Source organism: Botrytis cinerea, chromosome 4, assembly GCF_000143535.2.
Source record: "Botrytis cinerea B05.10 chromosome 4, complete sequence".
Lineage (NCBI taxonomy): Eukaryota > Fungi > Ascomycota > Leotiomycetes > Helotiales > Sclerotiniaceae > Botrytis > Botrytis cinerea.
Window position 1 is genome coordinate 1,943,970 of NC_037313.1, and position 17,010 is coordinate 1,960,979.

At 42.4% G+C, this 17,010-nt stretch overlaps 4 protein-coding genes across 4 annotated transcripts; 2 read left to right on the forward strand and 2 right to left on the reverse strand.

The window, feature by feature from the left end:
* Positions 1-721: 721 nt before the first annotated feature.
* BCIN_04g05580 (hypothetical protein) lies at positions 722-2,032 on the forward strand. The gene is made up of 2 exons (XM_001557656.2): positions 722-1,417; positions 1,501-2,032. Exons 1-2 carry the CDS (start codon positions 766-768, stop codon positions 1,815-1,817), a joined length of 969 nt encoding a protein of 322 aa, XP_001557706.2. The 5' UTR covers positions 722-765; the 3' UTR covers positions 1,818-2,032.
* A 3,662-nt stretch (positions 2,033-5,694) lies between these two features.
* Positions 5,695-9,656, reverse strand: BCIN_04g05590 (hypothetical protein). The gene is made up of 4 exons (XM_024692679.1): positions 9,029-9,656; positions 8,589-8,809; positions 8,357-8,538; positions 5,695-8,297 (listed from the first exon to the last, which is right to left on the reverse strand). The coding sequence occupies exons 1-4, from the start codon at positions 9,039-9,041 to the stop codon at positions 6,260-6,262; spliced, it is 2,454 nt and encodes an 817-aa protein (XP_024548458.1). The 5' UTR covers positions 9,042-9,656; the 3' UTR covers positions 5,695-6,259.
* A 688-nt stretch (positions 9,657-10,344) lies between these two features.
* BCIN_04g05600 (hypothetical protein) lies at positions 10,345-12,718 on the forward strand. Its single transcript, XM_001557659.2, has 4 exons — positions 10,345-10,823; positions 10,883-11,157; positions 11,214-12,060; positions 12,118-12,718. The coding sequence occupies exons 1-4, from the start codon at positions 10,639-10,641 to the stop codon at positions 12,137-12,139; spliced, it is 1,329 nt and encodes a 442-aa protein (XP_001557709.1). The 5' UTR covers positions 10,345-10,638; the 3' UTR covers positions 12,140-12,718.
* A 13-nt stretch (positions 12,719-12,731) lies between these two features.
* Positions 12,732-16,657, reverse strand: Bcosh3. The gene is made up of 3 exons (XM_001557660.2): positions 15,926-16,657; positions 15,797-15,873; positions 12,732-15,746 (listed from the first exon to the last, which is right to left on the reverse strand). The coding sequence occupies exons 1-3, from the start codon at positions 15,959-15,961 to the stop codon at positions 12,836-12,838; spliced, it is 3,024 nt and encodes a 1,007-aa protein (XP_001557710.1). The 5' UTR covers positions 15,962-16,657; the 3' UTR covers positions 12,732-12,835.
* Positions 16,658-17,010: the final 353 nt, after the last annotated feature.

Genomic DNA, 17,010 nt, shown 5'->3' on the forward strand with positions numbered 1-17,010 from the left:
CTGATATCAAGCCTTCTTTCAATGACGCTGCAGTGATTGGTAAATCAGAAATTTTGATTGGTCGAGGAAGTCTACACAAGCAGAGGTCAAAAAGACAACAGGCCTTCAACGTCAGCCAAGTTAGAGGATTGTCAATCTTTAAAACTTCGCCTGGCTTTAGACATTTTAGATCAAATGGCCAATCGTTGAACAACCATTTAAGGATCACTTAGCGACCACTTAATCATCACTTAGCAATCACATGAAAGCCGCAGGGAGAGAATTTTTGTAGTCCGTGTAATCGTTCACCCTGCACATCTTTATCGCAGTGCTGTGGCCTGTAGCTTTCAATCCTTGAAGTTCCCCAGGATAAGTTATATGGTAGGAGTTCGGAAATAATTGAGGTTCCATTGCCAAGCCTTGGCGATGTCACTGCCGCGTAGGCACATTCGGCTCCCTCCTACTTTATCGGTTGTATGCCACAATCCATCAATTAATTAGCCTCAACACTTGGCTCTCCGCTATCTGCGCAAGACCACATTTGGAAGATTCCTTGAAGATTCCTTGAAGATGCGATTTGTTCGGCAGTCAGGTACTTTTTGTGGTACATCCTCACATGTGGGCCTTCAGAGTGCAGGCATGTTTGCCAATGATGTGTATCTGAAAGTAATGAATGGGGCTTGGAACGCATATATAAGAGAGCATCATGTACTTCTACATTGAAGTATCAGCATCGCCTTCAGTACATCTACTTCTCTCGGCTTGAAACCAAGAAATTCCATCAACATGAAGCTCCAACACCTCTCTGTCCTCGGCCTTCTAGCCACACCACTTCTTGCCCATAAAGAAGTTTCATCAGAAGTGCATAAACGATCCGCAGACCTCTCCAAGCGATGCGCTTCCGGAACTGCAAGCTACAACAAACGTCGATATGAACGACGAAATGCAGAGGCTCTCGCCAAACGATCTGGTAACACAACTTACACCATCACCACCGAAGCGCCTTACTACGATGTTCTCCAAAACGATACTTGTGTTTTGGGTGCCGACGTCACTGCCGGTCCATACTACTGGCCTCGATCTGAGACACTCCGTCAAGATATGACTGAGGACCAAGTTGGTATTCCTCTAACTCTTGATGTGGGAGTTATTGACATGGCGACATGTGAACCACTTCCCAATGCGCTCGTTGCCTTTTGGCATTGCAACAGCACTGGTAGTTACTCCAGTTTCACCGGCCGAGACGCCAATATTCCATTCCCTACTCTGCTTAAGGAGTTGAATGTCACCGATTTCCAAATTGGTGTTACAGACATTCATACAGATGATTCAACTTGGTTGAGAGGAATGTGGCCTTCGAATGACGAGGGAATGTTAGAGATGAAGACTATCTTCCCTGGTTTCTATGTTCAAAGAGCTATTCACATCCATGCTCAAGGTAAATATTTTCTTTCCCGCACTTATAAATCTTTCGTTTCACATCAAAGTTTCCTGCGTCCATGTTCTAACATAAAAATGTAGTTTTCACCGACTACGTTCTCCACTCTAATGGTACCATTGCAACTGGAAACTCAAACTCCATCGGTCAATTCTATTTCAATGAGGATGTGATTGAGACAATCTTGGCTGAGGAACCTTATGCAAGCCACACTCAAATTAACCGCACCACCAATGCTGAGGATAACTACTACTCCGGTGGATTCGCAAATGGATACAATCCAGTTGTGGACATTGTCCCAGTTGATGGAGAAGATATCACCAAGGGAATGATTGGTTACATTACAATCGGGATTGACACTACGGCCAACCCTGAGTTGGACCCCCCTAGGACTACCTAAGTCCATCAACATGAAGCTGGATGCGGTGTAGTGGAAAAGTTCCGTATCATAATTGGTTGGATTAGATGCTTGTAAATAGGCTAGAATGTACATAAATGACGATGTGGATATAGATGATAAGTTGGGTGGGTTTGTGTGTGGGACAGCACTTGGAAATATACATTTTCCCATCAATGTCTATTTCATCTTCTCAATATCATAATTATTTTATTGCATCTATATCTGTGCTTGAAGAACTCCCAAATGGATCTCGCCATGAACTCCAAATATCCAATCAAACTCGTCTGCGCGCCTTTTCTGTGATATCATGACTTTTCCAAACCCATCGGTCATAACACAACTAGGGTTAACGAATTCCTTTTATCATCTCTCACACCATCTTTCTGCTTTTCTTGTAAAACATTTTGACAGCTTCATATGAAATGGTAAGTCTTAGGGTTAAACCATTGACTATGATTTCGAAATAAAACCTCTACAGAAATCGTGAGGCATCTAAGATGCTTAAAATATCAAGATACCATATCATACCTCTTTCTAGACTATTATCTCCTTGGTGGTAAGTTCTACTTCAAGTTCTGATTCTGAGGAAGTACTTAAACAAAAGTAATTAATAGATTTAGTCCTCCCAACAGCTTTCCTTGACTTGAGCTTCTTTCGCGGGCTTCATTTCTTTTGATTTTTGAGATTTGTTACTGCAATATTAGCCTGACTATTATAAGCGGCTATGATTATCTAGAGAATGCAGTTACCACACTCACTCATTCACTCACCTGGCTGGAAAAACTTCAGTCCCCCAAATATCCCTTTTTCTTCTCCATCACTTTTACTTTACAATTCGTAATTTGCGTCAAGGTCGACCATGCGAAAATATGAGAGTTGGAAAGATAGTAGCTAATTTACCAACTAGCAGAATCTCGGAAGACATATACAGAAACTTTCCTACAACGGTAATCCTATACATCTCCCCCTCAACTAATTGTCAAATAGTAATTAATAATGGTACACATATTCTATGACTAACACACTTATTAGGAAAAAATCAAAAAAATAAACTCACAGCCCCACCATTACCCCAGCACCCCCTTTCATAAGCGAGCGAGACTCAATCGTCATCACCAGATTCAAGTTACGAGTATTCATTTATCAATCCATCTATTTCATATGTAAAACCAATAATCTCTAGTATAATAACGATTCAAATTTGAGCCTGGTGCGATAAACTCACCAACTCAAGATCTTTCACGCTTATTTGAAAGAAAATAGAATAGAATAGATAAACTCATCTCATCAATTCCTGCTCTCTGCATTGTCTTTTCCCCACAAGACAACAAAATGAAACAACATCCCTCAATATCCTCAGACCATCTACTCTCTCGACCCCTGACTACTTCAAGATTTGCGATTTCACAACACCATTTCACTTTTTATTTTTCTCATTCTACTTTCCAATTCTTCTTGTGAATCCTACTGCAACATATGAATATCTGTATATAAACCCATATCGATATCCCAATTAATTTGTAATCCGTTCATTAGGTCATTACTCTCATCACATTGAGCACATTCAATTCAGCATTGAGCCTCCCTGGAGTAATCATCATCATCTCAATCAAAATCCAAGCACCCATCTCACAAATCATTAAACCCCTCCTCATCCTCTTCAACAATATCTGAGTTCCAACAATCTCCACACAAAAAACACAAAGCAGAAACAAAATTTGCCTAAATAAATATAAACAAAAACTCTAAATAATGCATACTATAATATCCCATGCTATATCATAACACACCACACTATGCACACCATACATGCCATACACACCACACCAAACTACACTCAAATAACTCAATCCAACTCAACCACTCAGCTCCTCTCATCCTCATCCACATCCCCTCATCTCTTTTCCCCAACCTCCAAGAATTTCCTCTCACTTTCTAAATTCGCAAGATCTATAGCTATTTTAAAATATTTAATTTTAGCCTCGTTATCTACTGTTTACTACTTATTACTATTGTTTATCATCCATCTGTTATTATAATCAAAATTGCAACCCCTATTCATTCCCATCAAAAACCCCCATCACCATCATCATCATCAAAAACACAACCTATTAAGTTAATAATACCCCTCTCTATTTCCAATTTAAACATAATCAAAACCCTATCCTATTCTCTCATCCCCAAATAGTAATCAGCAATCAGTAATCAAAAAGCTCCTATCATTCAACACTCCTATCGTTCATTACTTCACCCCCCCCTCTCCTCTATCTCCCCCATCTCCCCTACTCCCTCAATTCTCCAATCCCCTAATACCTCCAACTCTCCAATAACTCTAACTCCAACCCTCAAATACCGTAATTTGATTTCTGTCATTCAAATATCTACCCACTTACCACCTAATCCAAGACAAATCCAAGACAAATCCAACCTCAAACAATACAACCCAATCCAAAAATCTCTTCTTATCCCATTCACCCTAACTCACCATCCTAACCAACTACTCACCACTCATTATTCTCCTCTCAAACCTCAAATCTCAAATCTCAAATCTCAACTCTCCTCTCGAATCTTAAATCACACTCCCACCAATTCACTCCTGTTATCACACTCCCATCACCTCACTCTCATCATCCCAACTCCACCATCATCCTTTACCCTCTCCCTCTTACCCTCTCCCTCTCCAAATCTCCAAATTTCCCTCTAATCAAATCAAATCTATAAATAATATTAATTTTATCCATCTAATCTACCTCCTCTTCGCATACAAACTCTCACACTCCCACACTTCCACAAACAAACAAAAAAACAAACAAACAACCCCACAGCTCAGAGAATTCTTTCTTGTCTCTTAAAACCCCAATTAATCCCTCTTAAATATTAAATAAATAAATAAATAACCCAACACAACTTTTCACAAATTAAACAACTCACAAAGAACGAAACAATTCTAATTAATAAGCTGTTTTGATAAAACTGTATTTGTTGTATATTTGTATTACATTGTTTATTTAACTAATTGATATTGATATTGATATTGATATTGATATTGATATTGATATTGATATTGATATTGATATTGATATTGATATTGATATTGATATTGATACTGAATAAATAAATGAATGAATAAATAAGTGAGTAAGTAATACTATGAATATTTATATATATTCTCCAATCCTATCTCACAAACCCAACCCAACCCTCCTGTCGGGATAGGGATCATGTGACCGTGCTAGCGCTTGCGCTAGCGCCTTTCGGCACTACAGCAATACGTTTCGTAGTCCTAGCTTTTAGAACCCTAAGCAATATTACAACAGTGTGAACCATAGTACTATATTGACTTCACCATCCCCATGGTGATACCAACACCTCCCTTTTCCCTTTTCCCTTTCCCTTTCCCTTTCCCTCTTCACATCCACCCCATCCCACCCCCCTCAATCCAAACTCTCCACTCCGATCCGATCCCCAAATAAATTTTTATGATTATTCTATTTTTCACTTCACTTCATTTCACTTCATTTTGTTTATAATTCCGTGTACTTTGTTTCCTTACTCATTCATGCGTTTATTCATCCACTAAAAACAAGAAAGAAATAAATGTTATAATATGATATGATTTGATATAATCTTATATACAATTAACTTCTATCACTATCAAATACTCACAAAACAAACACCACTTCAAGATAGATCATCTATTCAGCTTGATTTCATAACCTCAAGTAAATAGAGTTTCTTCGATATCAAATTCATTATCCCTTATAAATTATAAAACCATTTAATATATTTTATTATACATCCATCAAAATACTCAACTAAGAACCATACACCGCAAGCAATCACATTTCATTATTCAATGCAAATTTTCTAATTTTTTTGGTATTTCCTATTCATATTTAATCACCCCAGCATATTTATGTTTCATGACTACCCAGCTACTAGTTGTCCCAACTAACTCCCAACTACCCCCTATCCATACGCATCATTGTAAAAACCAAAGCCAATAAACAAAACATAAATGAGAAGAAAAGAAGTGCCTAATGTATGTTGTGATGTAAAAAACTCTCCTATCCATTCCACAATCAACAAAAGAAATCGTTTATCCATCGCAACCCAATCCATCCATTCCACTATCCTCATAAACAAATTGACAATCATCACGCTAGTCCCTCAAACGCCAACCACGCAATGTTCAAAACGCGGCATATATCCTTTGTCAATATTTAGACACATTAACCAGTCGTAGATTCGGTAGAATAAGAAGTGCACTCGACGCTTCTTTCATCAATACCGTGTTATAATATCCCCCCTTTCGTTATTTCCCCGATACCCATTTCTATTCCCATTATCCGTCCGTTTCACAAGTTCTCGATAAATTACCGTCATGTTGTAAGAGTAGCAATTATTGTAAATTCAGCTTGGTTTGATATTCCTTGCTGAGCTTAAACAAAATCTGGAGCTGTTGCTACAAGTGCCGAAAACAAACCAGCACCAACAGCAGCTCCTCCGAGTGCAAAGTATCCTATAGCTTCGACAAACTTCCTCATCTTGAGTCTCTTAACTGGTCGATGTTCAGGACCAGTTGTAGTAGCAGCCAAGACTGGAAGCTTATTTTGTTGAATTGCAGCATTGGCTGTGGCCAGTTGCACATCCGATTGAACCTTTTGGGCGTGGTGGATGGTTTGAGTTGTAGATTCAGGGACAGTAGTTTCTTCCCGTGTAACCATAGCAGCTTGGGACTTTGTAAACTCGTTGACACCAGAAACCCAGTCTCGAACCTCGTTTTTGACTAATTCATCGTTGGAAATCTCATCGGCCTTTCTCTTCTTGCCTACTGAAGAGCTGTCGATGATATCGTCAATACTTAGACCAGATCTAGTGGGATGTCTTTCTAAGACTGGACTCTCTAAAGCTCTTGATGAGGCGTCTGAACTGAAGTAATAGGGATGGATCGAAGGTCGATTCTGGGACGATTCAAGATTAGAAACAGGGCGATCGTTGATTACGAAACCATGATCGATGCCATTGCCGTGATATTTAACTGGTAGTATAGGTTGTACAAATTTAGCCAAGGGCTTTGCGGTTTTGAGAGCCCGGATTGGTCTTGTCATTGATAATGGAGAGAATTGAGTTTCTTCATCATCAACATGGGATTGAAATTGTACTTTGTTTTCTTCTCTGGCTTCAAAGAAAGCGTGCTTGCCAGTTTTATCACCCAAAGTTTTGACAGATAAGGTTTCGCGAGTTTGACCGCCATACTTCTCTGGGTAAGGCGGTCTAGCCATTGCTACTGACGAAGGGCTTGCCTCTCGACCGTAATAAGAAGCAAAAGGTGATCTAGGTTTAGCGAAAGAATAATAATCGTTGGGAGAGTTTCCGCATTGGCGAGCAGAAATCGAAGAACGGTTTATGTGAGAATTGTAGTAGCCGAAAGGTGAAGCATCATAGGTAGGAGTACAAGTGGCATAGTAGCTCTCGATGTTGGACTTGGACTTGGCGAATTCATCGTAAGGTCCATCGATAAGATGAGTGGGGTTGCAGGCTGGTTCTTTCTTGAGTAAACCGTCTTTGTATAATGTTTGTAAACCTTCATTAGCAGCTTCGGAAAGTCCAACACTTCGATCATCGTCATCATCGGCTTCATCTTCATCATCGTTGTTCTGTTCATCGAGAGCGATAACCTCGTCAGAAGTATGAATCTGAGTTCGAATATGAGATTCAGGAATGTCCACATTGTCGTCGAATGGAGTTCGGGAATTGGTGACGCCACCCTGTGAAAGAGTCTGAGCGAGGGTGGCCTGAGGAGCAGGAGAAGATGCATGCGATGAATCCGAATCTAGTGAAGGATATGAAGGTAGAATCTCCTTAAGTGCTTCACGAGTTTCAGTTAGCAGAACTTGAACCTCTGATTCCTCCGATTCGTCGGACATCGATTCATCTTCGTTGATATCTTCACCATTGACATCATCAGAAGGTAAATCCTCAAATCCCCTAAAACCTTCTAGTTCAGATGAGTTTTCCATTTCAGAATCATCGGATTCAGATGGCGTTGAAAGCATCTCTTCATCTTCGTCTTCATTGCTATCGTAATCGAAAGTGTATGTGAAAGATTTGGACGCCTTTTGAGGATGGTCAGCTTTTTGTTGTGGATTTGTGTTTGGTCTTGCACCATTGCGAGAATCTCCCACGATGCCATCTAAGACTGGTGACTTGGGAGTGTACTCGTCTTCCTCAGCTCTTTCGTTTGTCGGAACACGAGAAGGCTCAGTCGGCTTCAATCTAGGGCTTGGAGTATCGTTCAAAGTCAGGTCGATAGCATCAATAGTCTTAGATGTAGCGGGGCTAGAGCGAGTCATTTCGATAGATGTATCATTCGGACTGGAAGCTCCTTCAGACATTTCTGTATCATTAAAATGGCAACCTTCGTCTTCGTCGTCTTCTTCATCGGAGGAGTCGGGTACCGTGTAGCTATTAGGTCTCCTGTTGAAGCAGAATTAGTGTGTGCTATGCTACGAGCGAACGGTATTGTTGCTACTCACTTCCATGGAATGACTTCATAGTTGACCTCAAAATGACATGGTTGGAACAGATCCATACCACGTTTCACACCAATACCAAAGACAATTTCATCATTTGCGTTGAGAGATTTGGCGTCTCCTCCCAACTTTTTTCCGTTCAGAAAAGTACCATGCATTGAACCCAAGTCTCGGATTCGAACGACCTAGAATAGAAGAAGTCAGCACAAGCCAATCAACAATAAAGCATTCTTACATTGTCCAAAGGACTGTAGATAATCTCGGCATGGTTTCGAGACATGACTGGGCTATCGAACCAGGCATTGTCGACAGCACCCGAGAGGCCTTTGCTAGGACTCTTCGAAGCTCTGCCTATTTGCAGTACCGTTCGTGTCGGGTCGAGATTGATCAATCTCTCGCCGCAAGGTAGCGAGTCCTCATCTAATTCGACTGGTTTGTGGCGGATGTGAATGTTCACTATGGACAGTTTAGAATGAGTACCCAGTGAGGAACGTAACAAATAGTGAAAGCGAATCTGCATAAAATAATATCCCAGAGGAGTCCTCTGGAGTATAAAACTCGGCAGAGATTCAAGGGAGCGAGGAAGAAATGATGTGACCCATAGCTGGCCGTAGCCTTAAGAATGGATGAACGATCAAAAGTGGATAAGCAAGATGACACCCATAATTTGCATACCTTGATGAGACATCCTGTGGATTTTGAGCTGTCGAGACTTTGGAAAGTCTGAACGGAGCTATCGAGAAAGTGTTTGAGAGTTCGGGATTTGTGGAAATTAAATATGAAATTGATTGTACGAAGGTGTTCAGAATGAGATGGTGAAACGCAACGACAAGGCTGTCTGTATTCGTTGTCGGTGGATCCTCCGGGAGGTGAGATTGAAATGGTCGATGTTGGGAGACGCAGTGCAAATGGCCAGCCAGATGTTTCAATATGTGTTTGGATGGTATTGAATGCCAGATGTCAAAAGAAAGTGGACATGGACGACCGAGTTCGGTGTGTGTGTGTTTTTCGATCGTTCCTTCTTTGAATAAGTCGAGCGTCTTTTAGTTGAGGGTGATGGGAGTGCAGAGGGGTGTTGAATTAAAGGTGTGAGGGAGAGAGTGAGGGAGAGGGTGAGGGAGAGCGTGAGAGAGTGATAAGTAGAAAGAGTGGAGATGGAGAGGAGGGGTTGACACGGGAGTGGTTAGAGTCAAAAGCAGCAGCAGCAGCAGAGCCGTACTAGAGCCTTTCCGATCCTGACTCTTCTTATTATCAGGTACGTACCAGGGAGGCCGCGACTGAAATATGATATGGGTGGGCGTCCCGGATGGATCCAAGCTATGGTAAATTATAAGGCAGAGGCATTCTAGTGGCTTTAGTGTTATCGATAAGAGATCGTCAGATGGGGGGATTGGTTGATGGACCCCAGGTTTTGCGTATAGTCGACGCCTGGATATTCAGGCCACTCGTGTCTCACGCATCGTACATGCTCTTGCTGTTATATTCTCGCTGTATCATTATATTCTACCCTAGTATTCTTCCCTATTATATTCTACCCTAGTATTCTTCCCTATTATAACTCTACCCTAATATTCTGCCCTATCATATTCTGACCCGACCTACCCATATATATATATATATCTTGGTTGTATCGCCCTCTTACTTCGTACTGTCGTATCATTGTGAATCGGACCTGGTTGAGAGCCACCTCCTCTTGCTGTCTCCCATGCATCCATCTCTCCGGCGTTGCTTGAGATTCCTGCCTCCCGATCGATACCGAAGCATATCAACCGTTTTTTCCAAGTGCACTATCGCTCCTTCCCACATGACGATTTCGTCACCAATCATGCTTATCTGCCCACTAGTGGCGGCAGGGAGGCCAGTAAAAAGACGCACATGCTTTGATAATTCGACAATCCTGATTCACTGGATTCATCGGATGCACTTCTACGTCCCTGGTACATGCTGCCTAGGTACACACACATGCGATTCACAACATCTATTTCATCATAGGCCAAAAAATTTACATTCAAAAGATTTCTTGATTCACAATTTATCATCTTCTCCCTTTATGACTCATAAAGATCTCATATGGACGAGAGACATTTCTCCCAAGTTTGTTTCTATTTAAATCAATCCATTCAAGTCGGTGAAAAAGAATAACCTTGCAAATATTTATCTCGAGTCCTCACCACATTCTCATTGTCTAAGCTGCGCCAAGTACTCTGGGAAGAATAGAAGCACCACGAACATATTCACATTTACACCTTTACAACCACACAACCACCACATAAACCTCGTTCAAAATGACGAGAGATTTAAGAAGAAGAGTACTGGAAAGCCACAAGACGGTATCCAAAAAAGCTGCATCGCGTGTGGGTTCGAAACCAGTCTCAACCGTTAATTCAAAAACAAATTCGCGAAATGTCAGTCGCCACGGCTCGGATGAGGAAGATGGAAATATGAGCGATGACGATAGTACAACATGGAGGTTAGATACACTCTTCCCTCGAAACATGACCCATCGCTTTTACTCACATATTCTTACAGTGTCAATTCCGTTGATGATATGCTCGATGCGGCCGAACCACAAGAAGCATCCGACGTCTGGGATCAAGAACTAAGCGATCGCATTGAAGAAATCGTGGATCGGAAAAGAAGCAGCGAAGAGGGTCGAGAACGTGCTTTAATGGCATACAATCACTATCTCATGGTTCGATATTGTTACGACGAAATCGAAAGTAAAGTTGCAGAATTATATCCTGCGTTGTGCAAAAGTATCAAAGCCGATACGGGAGAAAAAGAGGCTTGTTTGGCTTTAAGAGGTATGCGCTATCATCATCATATACATTATGGACATTTTTTTCTAACTTCTTCGTAGCTATTGGCCTTACAATTATTACTTGTCCTTCCGACGATGTTTACGAAGATATATTTCGATCTCTCAAACAAGCTTACCAAAGATCAGAGCATGTTACTGTCAAAGCAGCAGCCATTCGAGCAATCGCTGCATTAGCCACCTACGGTGGCGCATCCGAGTTAGAAATCAATGATATTATGGATGAGTTTCTGGAAATAGTCGAATCGGATGGCACTTCGGTCGACGCTCCCGATAGTCCAGAAGTAGTCACAGCAGCATGTGAAGAATGGGGTAGTTTGGCTACCTTTGTGGATGACTTGGAAGAAAAGTCCGAGGAAGCAATGGAAGCATTTGTCGACCAGTTAGAAAGTTCCTCAACGTCAGTTCAAATTGCCGCTGGAGAGAACATCGCCATAATCTACGAAAAGAGTTATACACCCCGAGAATCGGACGATCCTGATGCCAGCGAGAATGAGAAAGTGGATGAACATGGGTTTCCTCTCGATGTCAGTCAAGTAAAACGCTACGAGCCGTGGCGTCAAAGGCATCAACTCGAACACACTCTCGGAGAGCTAGCAAAAGCATCATCGAAATCGATATCCAAGAAAGATCGAAAAACATTACATGCTACCTTTGCAGATGTTTTGGCTACAGTCAAATACCCAGTTCGAGGACCTAGATACTCAAACGTTATCGATGAGAACGGCCACTTGCTAGGATCTCGAATGTTTGTTCGCATACATAAGAGTGGAGTCATGAAAATTGATAAATGGTGGAAATTACATAGACTACAATCTTTGCGAAGAGTTCTAGGCGGTGGTTTCATGACCCATTACCAGAACAATGAGGTTGTCTTACAAAGTCTACCGTGAGTATTCACTACTTCAATCCGTAGCTCTACAAGACACACTAACCAAGATGATAGTGCATTAATCACTAAAAACTAGATCGATCCAATTGCATGGTCGATTCTACGAGCAGATCAACTCTTTCTTCCCTAATTTTCTTCACACAGCAACAATTTACAACTTTTTTTTTTCTCTCTTTCTTTTTCTTCCTCCGGTTCCCATCGGATCCAAACTTTTTCGGGCGGTTTTTCTGCGTGCGCATGCATAGGCTTGGAAGGTATTTTAATCATGAATGATACCAGCAAAAGGAGTTTATGAACATCAGGTCGGGCAGGTTAGGTCAGGTCATGATGGAGGGAAGGAAAAAGTTTGGGATTTTTCTCTTCCGGGAGAGAGACTGGTTCTAGGTCGGGTCGATGCATTTTGTGTGGTATTTGATATACCCGTTCTCTTTTCGCCGAGTCGGTAATCTTTGGACGATGAGATGGAGATGGACGAAGGAATGAATGTGGATTTGAAACTCTTGACTCGAGAGCGCTTTTCTGGGTCGTTTTAGATGGACAGACAGTCAGACAGACTCATTATCCATCAGCATACATGCATATATTATTATCGTGTGGAATCGAAACCCAATAAAGTTGTCCACCACAATATCAACATCTGCACTAAATATTGCCATTATATCGGTGAATGATACTACCTTCAAATATCTAGATTGAGTTCCTATTCCATTTCTTTTATTCTTGATCAAATGTGAAATCTATTCTCTAACTACATCAACACCAAGATTTTATTCTAAACCTCAAAAACACTCTCTCCCTTCCAGCCCCCTTCTCCTCTTGCAACTCTCTCCCTCTCTTCCCAATACCCATCCTTCCCTCCTTTCAGCCCCCAAACCTCTTCCCCTTCTTCTTCCACACCCCCCTCCACCTTAACAAACCATTTCGCCTTCCACTGTTCCCCCCTCTCCTCCATGCTCCTCCTCCTCTTGCGCTGCGCCTCCTCCAACTTCGCCTTGACATCCTCCGCCTCATCCAACTTCCCCGCCTCCGCCGCCCTCTGATCCGGCCTCAACCTACTATCCGTCTGCGCCAACTTCCCCATCTCAATCTCCGTAATCTCATTAAGTTGCGCCGCAAACGTCGTCAACCCATAACAACTCGCCGCATTATCCACCAAGTCTCCCACTTTCCAGATCTCTGGCCCGGAACGTCCCCCTTCGACGAGTTTGAGCGAACTGGTCCAGTTTCCCTGGAGACTAGTTCCCGTATGTTTTCCTTCCCCATCATATGCTTCCACACCTACATCTTCGCTTCTACCTCCAAACATCCCCTTTTGTTTGAATTCCACCAACGCTTTCGCTCCTGTACTTTCATTTGTAATCGTCATGTTCCCCACCGGTTCCACGTATTTTTCTCCCATCACTACATTTCTCAAAAACACAGTCGCGACGTTCCAAGTATACCTTTCTTCAATACCATCTGGAAGCCTCAGAACCATTCTTACACGACCATCTGTAATAAGTTCCGCTGATTTCCCCCAGAACTTTTGGTTTGGAGCTGGCGACTGTCCCAACGACCATTTAGCCGAATCGGCTTGACAAGCCATCCGAACCGGTCGATGCGAGACTTTTTCCACCAACAGTCTAAACCCTCCCGGAACTTCTTGATCGCTCCTCACAAGCTCGAAAGTTTCTCCTAACATAGGATTGAACGGTTTACGAATAGCGCGTTCTTTAGCTCGACTATTACTGAACTGTGATACTGCAAATGCTGCTACATGTAATAATCTTTTTATCGGATCTTTTTGATCGGCGGCTGTGTTTAAGAGATTGCAATATTCAAGCTGTTCTGCCACGCGTTGTAATAACGATAGAGGTTCGTTGGCTGAGACTGGCATACTGATAGTACTCAAATCTTTACCCACGTTCTTTCTAAGAAACCCGATCAAACTTGGAGGCATAACTGTTGCAGGTGGAATAGCTTTTCGGCGTTTTGGGGCTGCCTTGATTGGCAAAGGATCAAGGTTTTTGGGCTTGATTGGGAACAGTGCTGCTGCACCATTCACATGTTCAACTTCTTCACTTCCTCCACTAGAAGATGTAGAAGCACCACAATCATCCTTCTCTTCTTCTGTTTCTGAATTTATAGTTTCTTCCTCCCCACTCTTACGATTAATAATCATGACCTGTGAATGATCCGGATCTCCAGCCTCTGCATCAAAAAATTCTGCCGTAGAAGCTGACTCAAAACTGTGTGTAGACCTAGCAGACATAGGTGCAGCATTCGATGCACGGCGACGTTTACTGCTAGCTATTAAAGTTTGAAAATCCGAGAGTACTGCGTCAAGATCCTTAAGTAAAGATGTGCAATGGTCATGAATGTTCTGCTCTTCATGTGAAGTACGTGATTTTCGAGGGGTTGAGCCATCCGCATTGGCCTCACCAACAGCAGAAGCTGCCGCAGGAACCGGAACCGCAAGTTGTGCGGCCACACCGCGTTGCATCGATGTCGGTGTACTAGGTGTGGGCGTACTCGATTTTCGTTTCCAAAAAGGTCTCTTTTCATTGGTTTGACTGGTTTGGTTGGTTTGAGGAGCAAAATAGTCAGCACTTTCTTCGACTAGAGGACTTCCGGAAGGTGCCCCAAGAAGATGTGAGTGTCGCCTATTTGGTGTAGCAGTATCTTTTGATAATCTACGAACAGCATCCCTAGTCCCTACAATCCTACTCACAAGACCTTCAATCTGTGCCCATTCGTTTTCCTCTTCCTTATTCGACGGAACCTGTAGATAGCTGGTCCTGATTTGCAATCCCACATTCGGTGTTGGAATCGTTTCCAATTCGACACCTCCGATGGGGCCTCTAGCATTATTGCTAGCCTTCTCCAAAGCTTTGGTCCAGTCCTCGAAATCCTTGGCATTGTTTGCTTTCAAATGCCAGATTTCGGCACCAGAATCGATATTGATTTCTCTCCTCCTCTCATCTGCCGCAATCGCAGCTAAGCTCAATGGAATTGCTCCTCGGAGTGCTGATGAATTGCGACTATAGTAATAGGATAGCGTGCAGGTTGCGAAATCCAGAGAGAAAAATCTACGAGCATAGCCCTGTCCCTTCTTTCTTCTTCTCTTTTGTAAAACACCCACATGGTAGCTTGAAAAGCCACCTTCACTATCGTTTCTGCTAATCATAGAACCTCTACTGGCACCTCTACCCATTGCCGTACTCTGCAAACTTTCAACGGACTCCGAAGCTGCGGCTGAGAGATTTGGACTTGGTTTTCTGCTGTTTTGTGCATGCGAACCATCCAGACCCTGTAGCTTTTGTAGATTGCTCGAATGCGGAGGGGCATTAGATGGATACGTCAGAAGAACGAAAGTGGCAGTCTTCGATATTTGTTTCGAGAATGTGTTGTCGAACACCAATCCGTACATTCCCCCATGACCCACCGGTACCGCGAATGTACCCATGGATACCTTGTCTGCTTCGCATTTTCCACACCATTCAACTAATATGAAACCCTTTGCTTTTAACTGATCTTGTGCGGTGGAAGAATCATTCCTCGAATCGGTGGTCGCGGATAGTCTTCTCTGCGAACTGGAATCTGGATGGAGGGAGTGGACGGCATCGTCGAAATTGGCTTGTCGCGGGGTGGAGGCTACACTTGCTGATGATCCTGTTCCTGGATGTTTGACGATTCCAAAGTTTCTGTTACAGTCAATAATATAATCTAAAATTAGAAAATAGAGCTATCCCACATGGACTTTTTGTGCGGTTGAACACTCCATGAGATCGTATGTTTCTCCTCAACCTTGACCCATCGAACAATATACGACTGCATAAATCTGTTAGACAATAGTACTATCCACTTCATACATTACACACACCTTGCTATGAATTTCTAATTGCTCCATGCCAGCCATTGCGCTCTACTGTCTTGCCTTTCTTCCGTTTGATGGCTCATCCGAAAACTCCGAGAAATGGGGAAGTTGTTTAAAGTTGATTGAGAATTGGTTGTGGCAGGAAAGGGAACATCTAGAAAGGTCGAGTTACTCCAGGAAATCAATGCAGATAAAGAATGTCAAGACGAAGTGGAGAAGGGTTGAAATTGAGAATGAGGCTGGGGTCGCCCTTCATAAATGTCCTTAATAGGTAATCAATGAGAGTTTCGTCTTTGATAATTCCACGTATTCGGTACGAAAGTTCATCCCTTTTGTTCGTATATTGGGTTTACTGTGCTGTGCTGTGCTGTGCAGTGCTATGCAGTGCGTGCTGATGCTTGCTGATGTTTGCTGATGTTTGCTTGTTTGATAACCTTCTTACGTAGGTAATCCCTGGAGTAGCATTTGACCTGGTCTTGAAGACTGGCTTGAGGCTAGGCTTTCGCTGTCAGCGGCTCAACGGCCAATGCACTTTTATGAATTGATGGATTGTTCGGCGGATGCTGGGGTGTTTGCGTACAGGATGGGTCGAATGAACGGAGCCTTGGAAGTTATGATTGATTTATGGCTGGTGTGTGATTTGTGAAAATCCAAAATAAGAAATAACAAAAAATGGACATGTTGCAAGGGTAGGTAAGACAGGGAAACAATCTACATCAGAGTAGCCAAGTACCTGTCTAGTGCACAAAGTAGACAATTCTCTAAAAGGCTACGTAAATCATCATCATGCAGAGTAAACTAAGACAGGGTTACACCCCATCCATCCCGTTGCACCATCTCCAAAGCCGAGCTAGAGGCTAACAAATCTATCAAATACAGCAAGCGATCAGTTGTGCTGAGGTGACATTCTAGATAGTCTCATCTCATCTCAGCCTTGTTGTTTGACACGGATTTAGCACCAATTCATGTATCCCTAGTAATAAGATTACATTGTACAGGACGTGTAGAACACCAACAAATCCTGGCTAAATAATCGCCGAGCTTATTGAGTGGGTGAAACTACTCAGGTAGGCTCAAGGATTATTAGTAGT